The sequence below is a fragment of the Phallusia mammillata genome, chromosome 6, assembly GCF_965637545.1.
Source record: "Phallusia mammillata chromosome 6, kaPhaMamm4.hap1.1, whole genome shotgun sequence".
Classification (NCBI taxonomy): Eukaryota; Metazoa; Chordata; class Ascidiacea; order Phlebobranchia; family Ascidiidae; genus Phallusia; species Phallusia mammillata.
Window position 1 is genome coordinate 3,723,718 of NC_137257.1, and position 12,817 is coordinate 3,736,534.

The 12,817-nt window shown below is 36.6% G+C and overlaps 1 protein-coding gene across 1 annotated transcript; it reads right to left on the minus strand.

Annotated features, from left to right (window-relative positions):
* Positions 1-3,533: 3,533 nt before the first annotated feature.
* Positions 3,534-9,810, minus strand: LOC145232906 (uncharacterized). The gene is made up of 9 exons (XM_080097578.1): positions 9,700-9,810; positions 9,332-9,559; positions 8,791-8,939; positions 7,977-8,091; positions 7,397-7,525; positions 7,184-7,260; positions 6,506-6,704; positions 5,640-5,670; positions 3,534-4,802 (listed from the first exon to the last, which is right to left on the minus strand). Exons 1-9 carry the CDS (start codon positions 9,740-9,742, stop codon positions 4,589-4,591), a joined length of 1,185 nt encoding a protein of 394 aa, XP_079953704.1. The 5' UTR covers positions 9,743-9,810; the 3' UTR covers positions 3,534-4,588.
* Positions 9,811-12,817: the final 3,007 nt, after the last annotated feature.

The following is a 12,817-nucleotide window of genomic DNA, read 5'->3' on the forward strand; positions in this document are numbered from 1 at the left end:
TCAAGTTTTACGAAAAATCTGACCAAAATCTTAGGATAGGGCAATTGATTAACAGATAAACTGTAGCCCCCAAAGTCGTTGCTTCCAATCTGCGAGAAAATAAATTGATTTGTTGTTTTCCATTAAGTTTTGTTTAATTGTATGTTTTTACCTGGTTGATATGCAATACTGCTTCTTGTGTTCCACCTTGTGCGGAATTTCGCACGTAGAATGACTGGACGATCTGACCTTAAAACGAAACGGGAAAAATGTCTTTAATTCTGGGATCATTGAAAATTGTCATAGAAGTATATCTGCCTTGACTATACAAATCTTCATTATGAATCAAATTATTTTATTGATTGGGCAAAGATTTGTATTTTTTTCTATTTGCTGAACAACCACAGTATCTACCTGCAGGGTTTGTAATAGTGACGTCACCGTACGTGACATTGCGTGACGTCATGTTTAGTGGAATGACGAAAGTCGGGCTTGAGTCGAAGAACGCAGAGTAAGTGTATTGATAATCCACTGCAACTAAACGAATAAAATGTAGGAGTTTCCTAAAATATGAGGATCTCTTGCGAAACTTCCCTCACCCTGATTTATACCACGTTTCATGAATTTCAAATTCTGTTTAAAGTTTAACGAATTGTTTGCTTTAAGGAAACTAATTAAGACGAATTCAGTCAATCGCACACCGGTTATCTACATAATTCATTTAATTGCATAGAGATTATAAATCCCAACCGTTGCTGTTTGTTAAGGAAGTCGTTCAGATTGTCGTACAATCCGGTTAATGGAATACCAAAGCTTGGTAATGAACGGTATGCAATTAACCAAAATTGTAAAACATAAGTAATCTACTCACAGTTGATAGTAACGGGAGCACTTGTGGCCATTAATACACCGTTGAAATCGTACCATAAACACTTGGTTGTGATGGTTGGTTTAAGATCGGAATATGTTAGATTTGTCCATGCAATCTGAATAATGACCAAAACAACTATTTGTCCAACAGAAAATTCAAGATTCGTTCAAAAAACCAAAACGGCAAAAAGGCCAACGTTTATTATTGTGCTCAACTGTAAAATAACTGATCACTACTCCAAATTAAATCCACTTAAAAAAACCTGCCGTTTTATGTTTCGTACCAACTGTTTAGTTATGTAAAGCTGCCACTAATATAGCCTAACTAAGTTTTTACCTGTCGATTTTGATGCAGTTTGTTACCAATACTGAGAGTAACAGAACTGTAGAGGGTCGGATTGTTTTTACAGTATAATATTGTGGATTGATTAACTTCAACATACAGGTTGTTTCGATAAATGCCAACATCAACGGATTCTGAAAACAGAAAAGGGTTGGTCAATTCTTGAAGATTTTAAAGGTTTACACACCGAAATGTCTGTTCACAGCAGAGTTGCAAGTCGGGCCGGGCTTTTCGGGCGGAGTTCGGACTTAGATTTCTTCAAAAAACTGCTTAGATTCAGGCTGACTTTACACTCTGTGTCATTATATTTTTTTTGACAAATTTAACTAGCTTAGTTGCCAGTTGCTAGACCTAAACTAATGTCAAACACCCCAAAACGCGATGTTCATGACCAATTGTCTTTTGTGTTTGTTTTTTCGATCTTTCCTTTTTCAATATACAGGCCTGTCAATCAAACTTTTGGGCCCAAACTTGGTTCGGGCCGAGTTTGGGCTTCAGTTTCAGGCCCGTTTACAGCTCTGGTTCACAGCAACACGTTGGTCAAAAAATTCTTTGTTGTCCTTTTGTATGATAGAATCTAGTTCCAAAGAGCTTTTAACTTGTGTTTAAATTCCTTGTTTACCTTGAGGGCATATCATCTCTCCTTCAATCCAATTGACATTTGGTCCGCATGTAATGTTAACATAACCGGTGAAAGGTTTTAATGTTCCGCTGTTATCTCGGAGAAAGGTGGTACCACCCATGCAGGTCACTGCAGTACGCGTCCCGTAAGTGTAAGGAGGCGTTGGTGGTGTTTGATCTAAAGCTGTCGCTGGGATTTTACAATCTGAAGAAAAAATCGATACCAAGGTCGCAGCTAGGTCAGTAACTGTGTGATTTTTGGATTCTAACAGTATTATTTATTGTTGGTCTATTGCTATCTCGAAAAAAGTGGTTTCGGCAAAAAACTGTCATATCTATTCAGTGGTGGGATTCAGCCGGTTTGCACCGGTTCTATGGAACCGTCTAACGAAATTTTATGAGATCAGCGAACTGGTTTGCATTACTGGTTACTGTCAATGGATTTTGCAACAGAACCGGCTGAAAAATATCAATTTTGTGATAGAACTGGCAGGCAAAAAAATTGCACTACTCCATCTATTGTCAATAAATTACTTCGGTTGGCTTGATCAGCACCCTACCTTTAACTGCGAGTGGAGGTGATTTGAATGCTGTACAGTTGGAAGAGAGACCAACAGAGATCGTTTTCCTATTTATTTTAAATGTAGGTTTGTGCAGTTGCAATTGAATATCCAAATTTGTTTGGCATGTTTGGACAATCACAACTGCATCTGAAAAGTATTGATTAAACTCTGTGCCCGCTGTCTGGTTTGTGCATCGTCCAGTATGGTTAGATGTAATGCTGTAGAATGGTTGGTTGTCCAAAGCTAAACACCAGTCAAATTTTGCGATTCCAGTCCTGGAGTCGTTTAAAGAAGCATTGATGTTGAAGACTAGAAGCGGTATTCCGGTAGACCAAGTAAATTTACTGTTGGCGTTTATTCCGGTTGAAGTTATATTGAATGAAGAAACTGGAAACAAATATCTTTACTTCCAAACTAATTGCTAATAAGTTATAATTTCTTTCTATATTTAAGGTTTAGCGTTACAAACTTGCTTTCATAGTATTCCAGGCTCACTGAAGGCATTATGCCAAATCATCCGGTCACCAAGAATTCATCTCAGTTATGAATTTGTGTTCATTTTAGCTTATTGCTATGTAAGGAAAGGACTGGCCACGTTTTGAACCTTATACATGTTTAGCAGTTATCAAGAATTGTGGTGCAAATAAAACCTTACCTGAACCTGATGCGCCGACGAAGCACAGATAATAAGTTACTATGGTCAAAAGATACAAAACAAGCATTTTGTTTAAATCTGATTGAAAGGCTGACAGACAGTGTGTTAAGATGACCACCTGAAAACGGTATTGTTATGAAGTTGGGCGACGTAAGCGTCTTTGCATGCAGATACTTGCAAGATTTGAATGCAATTTTGTCAGACAATGAATCTATGTTACCTGTTGTGCATACAATGCAAGCATCTTATTGTTTTTGAAGAGTTATGCAGCGATGATTGAGTTAAGTGGATTTTATCGTTGTACAAAAGTTAAGATGGATGGTGAAGTATAAACAGATGCATAAAAGTTCATATTTTTCTACCTTTAATTTGGTGTGTATGGGCAACAATAAAACTGCAAATGTGGCAGAAATTGAAGTATATATATGTTCTGTTGGATCATTAATGAAATTTTTGTAGTATTTCAGGCGTTTGTAATTGAATGAACTTAATGTGACAAGGGTGAATTGTAAAAACGTTTATTTGACAAGGAAGCAAAGGCGAATAAAGATGAAAAGCGTTTCAGTGCACTTACAGTCAAAGTACATTTATACATTAAGATGAAGAAGATTGCTGAAATAAAACTTGTTACACAACATTAAAAACTTCGAAATGCCGTGGTTACAATTTGTTTTTTACGATGAAGAATTCTATGAAATAGTGCTTTTCGTTTTGAAGTGGTACCACAAATTTGTAATGTTGTGCATGAATGCAAGCCGTAAATTGCTTGTTAGCCAATCCCACTCGCGAATTGAATCGTATACAAGTATCAAAGTTGTTGACGCACGTTATGCAGAAAAACTGTCTCTGAACAGTGGTTGCGCAATACAGTAAAGATAAAATGGCGAAACAATATCCGTTGCAGTACTCTACAGAAGATTGGTTCCCATCTTTTTGTAGCTGCACATATCTATTAATTTAATCAGCAAGTCTGCGATCCCTACACAGAACTTTGCATTTTGCTTTTTTGACAACCATCTTTTTTCAGGAATTCGTAATACATACTCCAACCCTTCAGATATCGGCGAATTTTAGGTTGGGAACCAACACTAGCAGTTGATTCAGAAAAATGTACACAATACATTTGATGTGGCGCAAGTTGAGGCTTCTTTTGACTGAAAACGTTTTACAGTTTTACGTGGAAAAAGTGCGAAACGATATTAGACACGATTTTTATCTTCAGTGCGCGCGACCATATTACAATAAAAAACAATTGCGTAAAATTTTACAAAGCGTTCAACGCAAAACAATGTCAAATGATGCACACAACAGTCAGAAGGACAGAAGATGGCCAATATTTAAACCTTTAACTCTTTAGTTATACTTTTATAACTTAAACTTCATACACCGATGTACTTTGATAAGAAAAACAATTTACCAAAACTTGCTTGACAGTGTGGGCTATAGTTTATAAAAGTGTAATGTGAACTGATGTAGTTGTAAAAAGGCTCCATACATGAATACGAGGAACTTTACATTAGGTCACTCGTTCGAAAATCTCCATTTTGTAAAAAGTTTTTAAGCTGAGCGTGAGGAACAAGGTTCATCATGTCTTTCCACAGTCACATCAACTTCAGGCATAACAGAACCAGCTTCGACCATCTCGATTGGTCTTGTCCATCCATCCGCTGGTAAATCACCTTGTGCTGATAAACGAGGTGAAGAGTTTTCTTCGTCATCTATAATCAACATCTGACGTATACCAGCACGTGAAGGCAGGAATACGTCATCACTAAAAAAAACAAATATAAATCTTTAAACTTTAACAAATTTCGTGTCGAACCGAAATTGCAACTTAACAAGATTTTGCCTTTACATTTTCTGCAACAAAAGTGCCATTACCAAGCAGGGTTTAGGCCACTGGTTCCTAAACTGTGAAGCATGGCTCAACATAGGTCATGAAAACATTGTCTTTGAATCACAGAGATAAAATAAGTTTTATTAATCGAACGTTACATAATAATTGTAAAGATTTTGAAAACATGGCAGCATGTGATCCGACAATTTTGACTAAATACTTTGACCAAGGTAAAAATTAGTTTGATAACAACTGGTTTAAACTTGTTTGATACTTTGTACTGATAATAATAAAAAGTGCTGTTGAAAGCTCACTAGGAAAATGTGCAGACGATTCCAAAATTTATTTAAATTTGCACGTTCTCTGGTAGTTTTTTATTAGGCTAGTTAAAAAGGCAGTAGACGCTGTATCTTTAACTGTTTTAGGTTTGTATTTTGTACGCTTACACTAATAATCCATCAAAAGCAAATATATGAGTATTGGAACGACATTTCTAATTCGATTGCAAAATAAAACCAAACTATTTATATGCAGAAAATTATCGCGTGACAAACGTTTTGCAGTGCTGTGGTATTTCTTTGCCAACACACTAAACATAGCTGGAAAAGTGGCATGACCAGTTCCATTGTTGTGCTAGTTTCAGGCAAAACTATTCAATACATGAAAGGCTGTTGGCAATTTGTCTTGTTGCTTGAAGTTTAAACAATAGCCATACGTGACAATAGTAGCATTCAGTTAACTGTGTGACACGCAATCGAACTTATGACTCACTTGTTATCGCCTCCAATGATGTGCTTTGAGTCTGCGAAAAAAAGTGACTTGTTACTTTAAAATAAAAATTAGAGATTGGTTGGGGTCGTCTGAAATTGGGATCGCTGGTGAAAGTTTTTATTTTGGCTATAAAATTTTTTGAGCAAAGGATTTTTTTGTTTTCATTTACAAAACTTTATGCCATTGAAGTTCGGTTTAATACAGAAATACAATCTAGATATCCTGTTCAATTTAATACCCAGGCACAAAACTAGCAATATAGCTTCCAGCCTGGGTCGGTGAAACCAAAAGATTCGTAAACAGAAAAAGTGCAAGATTTACTAAGAAGTTTGCATAAGTATTAAATCTGCAGTAGTCGGTTGATACAAAATTCTCGGAAAATAATGGCACAATACATTTTTTACATTCATCTTGTAAGGGGCTGCTGAAACGATGATACCAAGAGGTTTCCCAGCCCCGCACTCATATATTTTTTATGTTTTCTTGTTATTTCCGCTCTTTGGTAAAACTAAACTAAACTACCATTTTTTTTCATCACAACTCGTTAATGCTACTTAAGAAATCTCCCACAGACAATAGAATGTAAAAAAGAAAGATTCTTGTTTCTGATCAGTTGAATATTTAGACTGTTTCATAAAAAAACAGGTAAAAAGCATAGATCCTTTTTTTTTTTTTTTTTTTTTTTTCGACAATCAGGCGGCAGTCCGAGAACTGAAAATTGCCCTTTGTTGTTCACGGGGTTCGAACCCAGGATACTCCCGGGGACAAATCCCGATCAGGTTTCTTTAAATAACAGAAATATATATTTTGCCTTAAATAAACAGGCATCGTCAGTTTCTTATTCAAATAGAACCAGTTTTACTTACATCTGTACTTTTTCAGGGCGCATCCAACACCTATTACCAATAAGACAACCAGTAGGGTGCATCCCACGGCCACACCGACTGTGGTTGCGATTGTGCTGTAATATTCAGGGTCTCCTAGTAGTGTGAACTGGTGGGTGACTTGTTCATGTCCTGGCTGATCAAGCACAATTGTGTAGTTGCCTTGATCCTCCGGCAAAAACTAAAACATAAACCGCGATTATAGGATAGCGTACACAAGTTTTTTTCAGAGACTTTATCTCACGTCACCCAGCGGCTAACTCAATCTTTATCATCGAACACTGTGTAACAATTCGTTTGTTTTATTTTTGTTTTTATTTTTGGTGAATGGGCAACGCCTGAATGCGTTGTGTCCCCCATGTGCTGCCTGACTTTATTGCAATCTGTTCCAATAGATTCTTTCAGGGTTTGAGCAATGTCGCTTAGGTTTCTTGCTCAGGGAAACGAAAGCGGCGGAGACAGGTTTAGAACCCACACTCTTGTGACCACAGAGTGGGTGTGCTAACCACTTTTAGCATACATAATAATCTATACATGCTTAATTTAGACATTTGGGTTCAGTAACAAAGTTTGCCGGTAAATCCCGAATGAAAAATTTTTTGAACAAATTAAACAATTTGAGATCCCGATTAAAAAAATACAAAGCACAAAGCAACTTACGTTTTTCATTTTAAAAACAATAATTTGGAGGTGACGCGCTTTGTTGTGCGTAATGAGGAAAGTTGTGTATTCTTTGTCTAAAAGAAAATAACAAAAAATACGGATTAAAATTTGCAAAAAAACGGAGAACTATAAGTTTACGTTTGTGATTACCTAAAAAATGTAAAAAAAAATTTATACAGTGCAAACTTTTGAACGAAAACATTTTCTCACGTCCGTTAAAAATCTTCACATCTTCCCGCCGAATGTCGCCTCGTTTTGAATGTACAGGAATCTCCATGACAACGGGTCTTCCCATTTTAAACGTGTACGTCTTTGCCTCTTTACCAAAGCCAGCCTCATCTGCGACAATAAACCACAACGTCATAGCTAAGTCAGAGGCAGATAAATGGTCGTTTGTTAAAGAACATTTGGAAAAATCAAATGCAGAAATACAGATTAAACGTGTCTTAACCTAAACATTTGTATACGTTTACTTTTTTTAGCACTTTATGATTATAACAGCAAATGTTGTATTGTTTGCAAAGGAATGGATTCAGAAAAGCTTTTGTGCAGTTGTGTTTTCGATTAAGTCAGTTTATTACTTGTTTTATCAACTTGTTTCCTTTTTAGTAGTTTTTTTTCTATTTAGTCGTTCAAAAACATTTTGCGCAAAACTTTTGTATTGTTTTCCTTGGACTTCCGTTTTTGTGTCAAATCACGCCCTTGGCAACAGTTTCCCGGTGACGCACAACAGGTGATGGCGTCACGAATCAAAGCAATACACAATGACATGTTTCCTCTGATGACTTACACTGCAAATGAATTGGTTTCCACGTTCCCTTTTTTGTGTTGTTGGGTGCAATGTATTCGCATCTGACAGGAATTCCGTCTTGCTTCCACGTGAAGGTTTTGTTTGTCCAGGCAATCTACACAAATATATTGATATCAGTCTGGTAAAGAAACCCTTGTTTAATAGGCCTTTCATCCAAGTCGAGTTATTCACCAAGTGTTTAAAAGATTTAATTCTAGTCAAGGTGGTTATTGACACGAATTTATTTAAGTTATTTTAGACACCACTCACATCAAGTTCAAGTCTAATCATCAATATTCAAGAAAAAAACTAATAATCAAAATACAAGAATTTGTTTAAGTACAGTCCTGTCACTGAAATAGGATTCGACTTGACTCATTTGATAATAGCTACTCCGGTGATTGCCAAACTTGTCTTACTCGCGTACAGCGTGAAGGAATAAAGGTTAATATATATAGCTATAGCAGGCACAATTCAAAAGTTCGTGCTAATAATATTGTTAAGATGAATGGCTAGATTTTTTAGCCCGTGCCTGCTTAAGAGACCGGCCTGATTTGGTATGACGCCTTCAAAGAGCCTGGGGAATATGATAATAATATTGTAGTTTTAATAAACTCTTGTTGCCAACTAAAGTTAGCTCGCGTACCACCTGGAAGGCCTTCGTGCACCACAGTTTGGAAACCACTGCAATATTCAATCATTAAAATCAGATCATTTAGGTTTGTACAGGTGAAGTTACTGCATATCACAGCGTCCAAGTTCCGAGTTGTATTTTTACGGCGTTTTACGATGCCAAAATCTCATGCGTACTTACAAGACGGCTTTTGACTTGTTGATGACCGAGATGAAGCACGACATCGCTGTACTGCCGTGGCTTAAGGTTGAGGCACATCAAAATCACTGGACGCTCCGTTGGAATCGCGAACGACTTGTGTTTTCCTCCATCAACGTTTAAAAACAAACCTGCGCCGAAAGAAAACAACTTTTTATAGCCAACTGAACTGTCCGAAGGCATTCTGCAGTAAGCATGTCTCCATTGCTGAGCTATATGAACTTTTTACATTTTATTTGTTGAAGTTGTGTTATTCACATTTTCAAGAAATTGAAAGTTTACCAAGATACCAATGACGACATTTGTAAATTATTTTATGTAACTGCTTTTAGTTTTGTTGGATTATAGTACAGTGGTTTGCGTTTTCGGAAGTAGCAAATGACGTCATTCTGACCTCAAGCGTGACGTCATGGGGCAAATTTACGTCGTGATTAAAACCGTTAGTTTAAAATGTGAAACAAAATTATCTTTCTAATTTTTTTTTATAAAGGTAGCAGTTCAAGAACCACGACCATTTTTTTACCTTTCCAGCAGCCAACTGACTTGACGGACCAGTTGCCTGAAGGCTGGCAGTGCGCTATTATGGGCGACACACTTGGATAGGCATAATTACTTCCGTCCTTGTGAAATGGCAGCCCCTCTCTGCATCTAAGTTTCACCGTTGTGCTGTTTATGTCTTCAATCTCCACAAACTCGTCGATTTTGCTTTGGTTAAATGGTGGACATTGACACATACATATTGGCAACGAAACTAAACAATAAGGAAGTAGAATTTAGAGCTCCAGTGCTAGAGTTATCGATGTTACTACACCACAACGTTTTATTATTTGTGCGAAGTAAACTATACCAATTTTAAAATGGATAAAAACAAATAACAATTGTTGTACTTACCCGAAATCAGTAAACCTAACCTAACCCAAACGCTTTGAAGCATTTTGATTTTCGAAACAGAGCACACACAATATACCTAAAATTTAAATTATTGGGTTACAAACAACAATAAAATCCTGGAAACAAACGAAAAATGCCTATGTTTACTTGATAAGGTATAGCGCCTTCAATGGGCCTGGCGTACTGTGATTGTCCAAAACGTTTACAAAAAGCTGCATTCATTTCCTATTCTTACTTGATGAGACTGATTTATAAGCACATACTACGTAGGCTCTTTTATTTCCTTCTGTAAACTTATCTAGTCTAGCCATTCTGAGTTTATATGTGGCAGCTTTCACGACCTTCCAATGGTTTGTTATTGTTGCCACCTCGGGCGGCTTCAAGCCTTCATGATACTACGAAGCCGCGTGGAATGACGTGAACTGACTGTGCGCACGTCCCCGGAAGTTGCGTAGTGGAGGAAGCAAGTGCCTTTCTTTCAAAGAATTACAAAAATTTCGCTCTTCTTTTCGATGACGTTGTTTAGATTGATGAAAACTTGTAAATGTAGATGTCAACGGTTTAAAATTACCATGACGTTACGCAGTTTGTTCACAAATGTTGATACATGGTGTGATAGGGACCTTTGCGTTTCACTAATACTTTTCTTCCCGACCAAAATGTTACTCCATTTTTCTGTTTCTGTAAATATACTGTGTAGGAGCTATTGACGTAAATCCTGTGATAATATTTTGTATCCGATTACGTACATGCCAAAAAACTTTGTCGATAAACACATACAGTTGTTCAGTTACATGTTTTTTTGAATTGGGCATTTTCATGAGGGGAAGTGTAGCGAATACAAAATAATAAACACTATTACTAAGACGCAACGACAATAAGGGGCAACACATGCCATTACAAACCCGTACATACGTATGTATCACATGTGTGTCATTTCTTTGGGGGCCCTGTAGTTGATCATTCCATTTGAGAATTTAATTGATGACCAACAAATCTAACCCAAAGGTTCTAAACCGCCATGAACTTCTAGGAAAACTTGCGTTGTGGGTAAATGAATTATATTTAGACTGACTATCGTTGACTGTCAAGTGCAACCTATGCATGATCTTCGTCTATCAAGGAAACGTTTTGACAACCTCCGCCTCAAACGTTTGTGGTTTAAACATCAATAGGCTACACGTACTATACAAACTCGTATAAACAACTACAGAGTAACTAACACCTTATTGTATTTCAAATCTCGCAGGCACCAAAACCACTAAAACCAAGATGTATTTGAAATCTGTAATTTACAAAAAAAGTCGAACAAGTTAAAAGCATTGATTCTAATACCTAAAAGCATTTTGTACGTTTTAAATACTAAAAAACAAAAACGTTGACAGTAAAGGAAAATATTTGCAACCTGATGGTGATTGAGAACAAAAAATTTAAAATAGTTTGTTTCGTGCACACTCGCATTAGGTGGGAAATAAGAGTTTCACGTTTTAAAAAAGAAAATATCCTGACACACACCTTGACTGGTTTAGTGCCATAACTGCATGCCTTAGACGAAACAACAACCTTCACAGTTTTTTAAAGTGTATATGTCAATGAAAACATTTTAATCTTTATATCCAACAATATGCAGAAACATGAGGTTTGCAACAATTTATGCGTTCTTGCTTTTGTTTACTTCTTTGCAAATATGTTGAAGTTAGTTCAATTTCCTGATGCTTTTCTTCAAGGGCCATATTGTTGACCTGTCTGTAAGCTTCAATGGCGTTATTATATGACTTTACTGCCAGTTCAAATCTCAAAGTTTTTTCGTAAACATGTCCAAGATTGTTTAACAAATGACCGTGGATTTTATGACCTGATACTCGAGGGTTATTTTTTACAAGGCAGAGTGTTTCCTTTAGAGTTTTTTCTCTGGCTAAAAGATCCCTTATGTAACCTTGGCTGACTTCAATATGATGCAAACAGTATATTTCACATAGATCTTGTACTTCTCGATTCACGTTTGACAAGCTCCTGATTTGACAACGCATGTCACTTATTATAGGTATCACGTGGTCAGGAACAATTCGTCTATTCTCAGGCGTCCACATTAGATATAAATATTCCGGCAATAGTTTGTTTGTTTCCTTGATTCCAAAGGCACAGTTTTCAACGTGTCTGGCCGTCTCGTCTGTATGTGGATCTTTTAGATAGAAATCGGATGCAATAGAGTAAAACAAGATAGCTTGTAAATATATTTTTTCTTCTTTGTAAAGATCAGCAAGCGCTTTCAAATTTTTTGCTGTATTCTGTGCTTGGCTTTCCATTACAAGTAAAAGCTGTTGTTTTGTCGCTTTAGCGTCATCAAGTTTCCCCATCTTTAGGTTTTCGACATATTTTTTCACCAGTGTGTCAACGTTGCTACATCCATCTAATAATAGTTAAAACAACTTTAACAGAACTGACAGAACTAGTTTACAATAATAGCTATAGCCTAGTATGCTAACATTATTTTTTCAAGGTAGCTTAATTAGCACAAATAGCTCTAAAACGGTGTAATGCACCGGTACCACAACATTAAACACTCAGTCAAAAACATTATCAAAAAAATTGGGCAACACAGAACAATTTGTTAAATCTTTCTGTTAAGGCTTTGCATTACAGTTTCGCTGTCGCGGTAACCGTTAGCTGTTTAAATATTTAGCCCAAATCAAAAAAAAGTTACTTGATCAGTTGCATTAAGCAATTTTACCATGAAGCGACCTAGATGTGGCAGTTGAAACACTTTGAAGTGGTATACATTCATTTTCCCTTGAATGCGGTTGCTGTGCTGAATTCATTTTTGAAGTTCTCGAGTTGAAATGTTGAATAACTCAGGAAATCACTGACACTGAGCACTGTTACTGCAACCCTATGAAGTGCTATAGGTTGTGGCTGAGGAGTGTGAACAAGTCTGACCTTTTCTTGAATTACGGCATTGACCTACAACTTCCTTTCTAGATTGCTTTTTTTTGAACGACACGAGCAAAAGTCGTTTACAGTAGTGTTCGTTATAGTAGCCTATTTGGAATTAAAAGTGTTTATGGTCATAAAGTACGAAGTGTAACTTAACTTTGTTGGCATGAAATTAAATTACCTA

Bases quoted from the DNA above. Each gene is read 5' to 3' on its own strand.
- LOC145232906 (XM_080097578.1), bottom strand. From the start codon at position 9,742: ATGCTTCAAAGCGTTTGGGTTAGGTTAGGTTTACTGATTTCGG. The intron at 7,261-7,396 runs GTGAGAAAATGT...ATTTTCTTTTAG, and splicing joins TGTGAAGATTTTTAACGGAC to ACAAAGAATACACAACTTTC. The intron at 6,705-7,183 runs GTAAGTTGCTTT...TTTATGTTTTAG, and splicing joins TTGTTTTTAAAATGAAAAAC to TTTTTGCCGGAGGATCAAGG.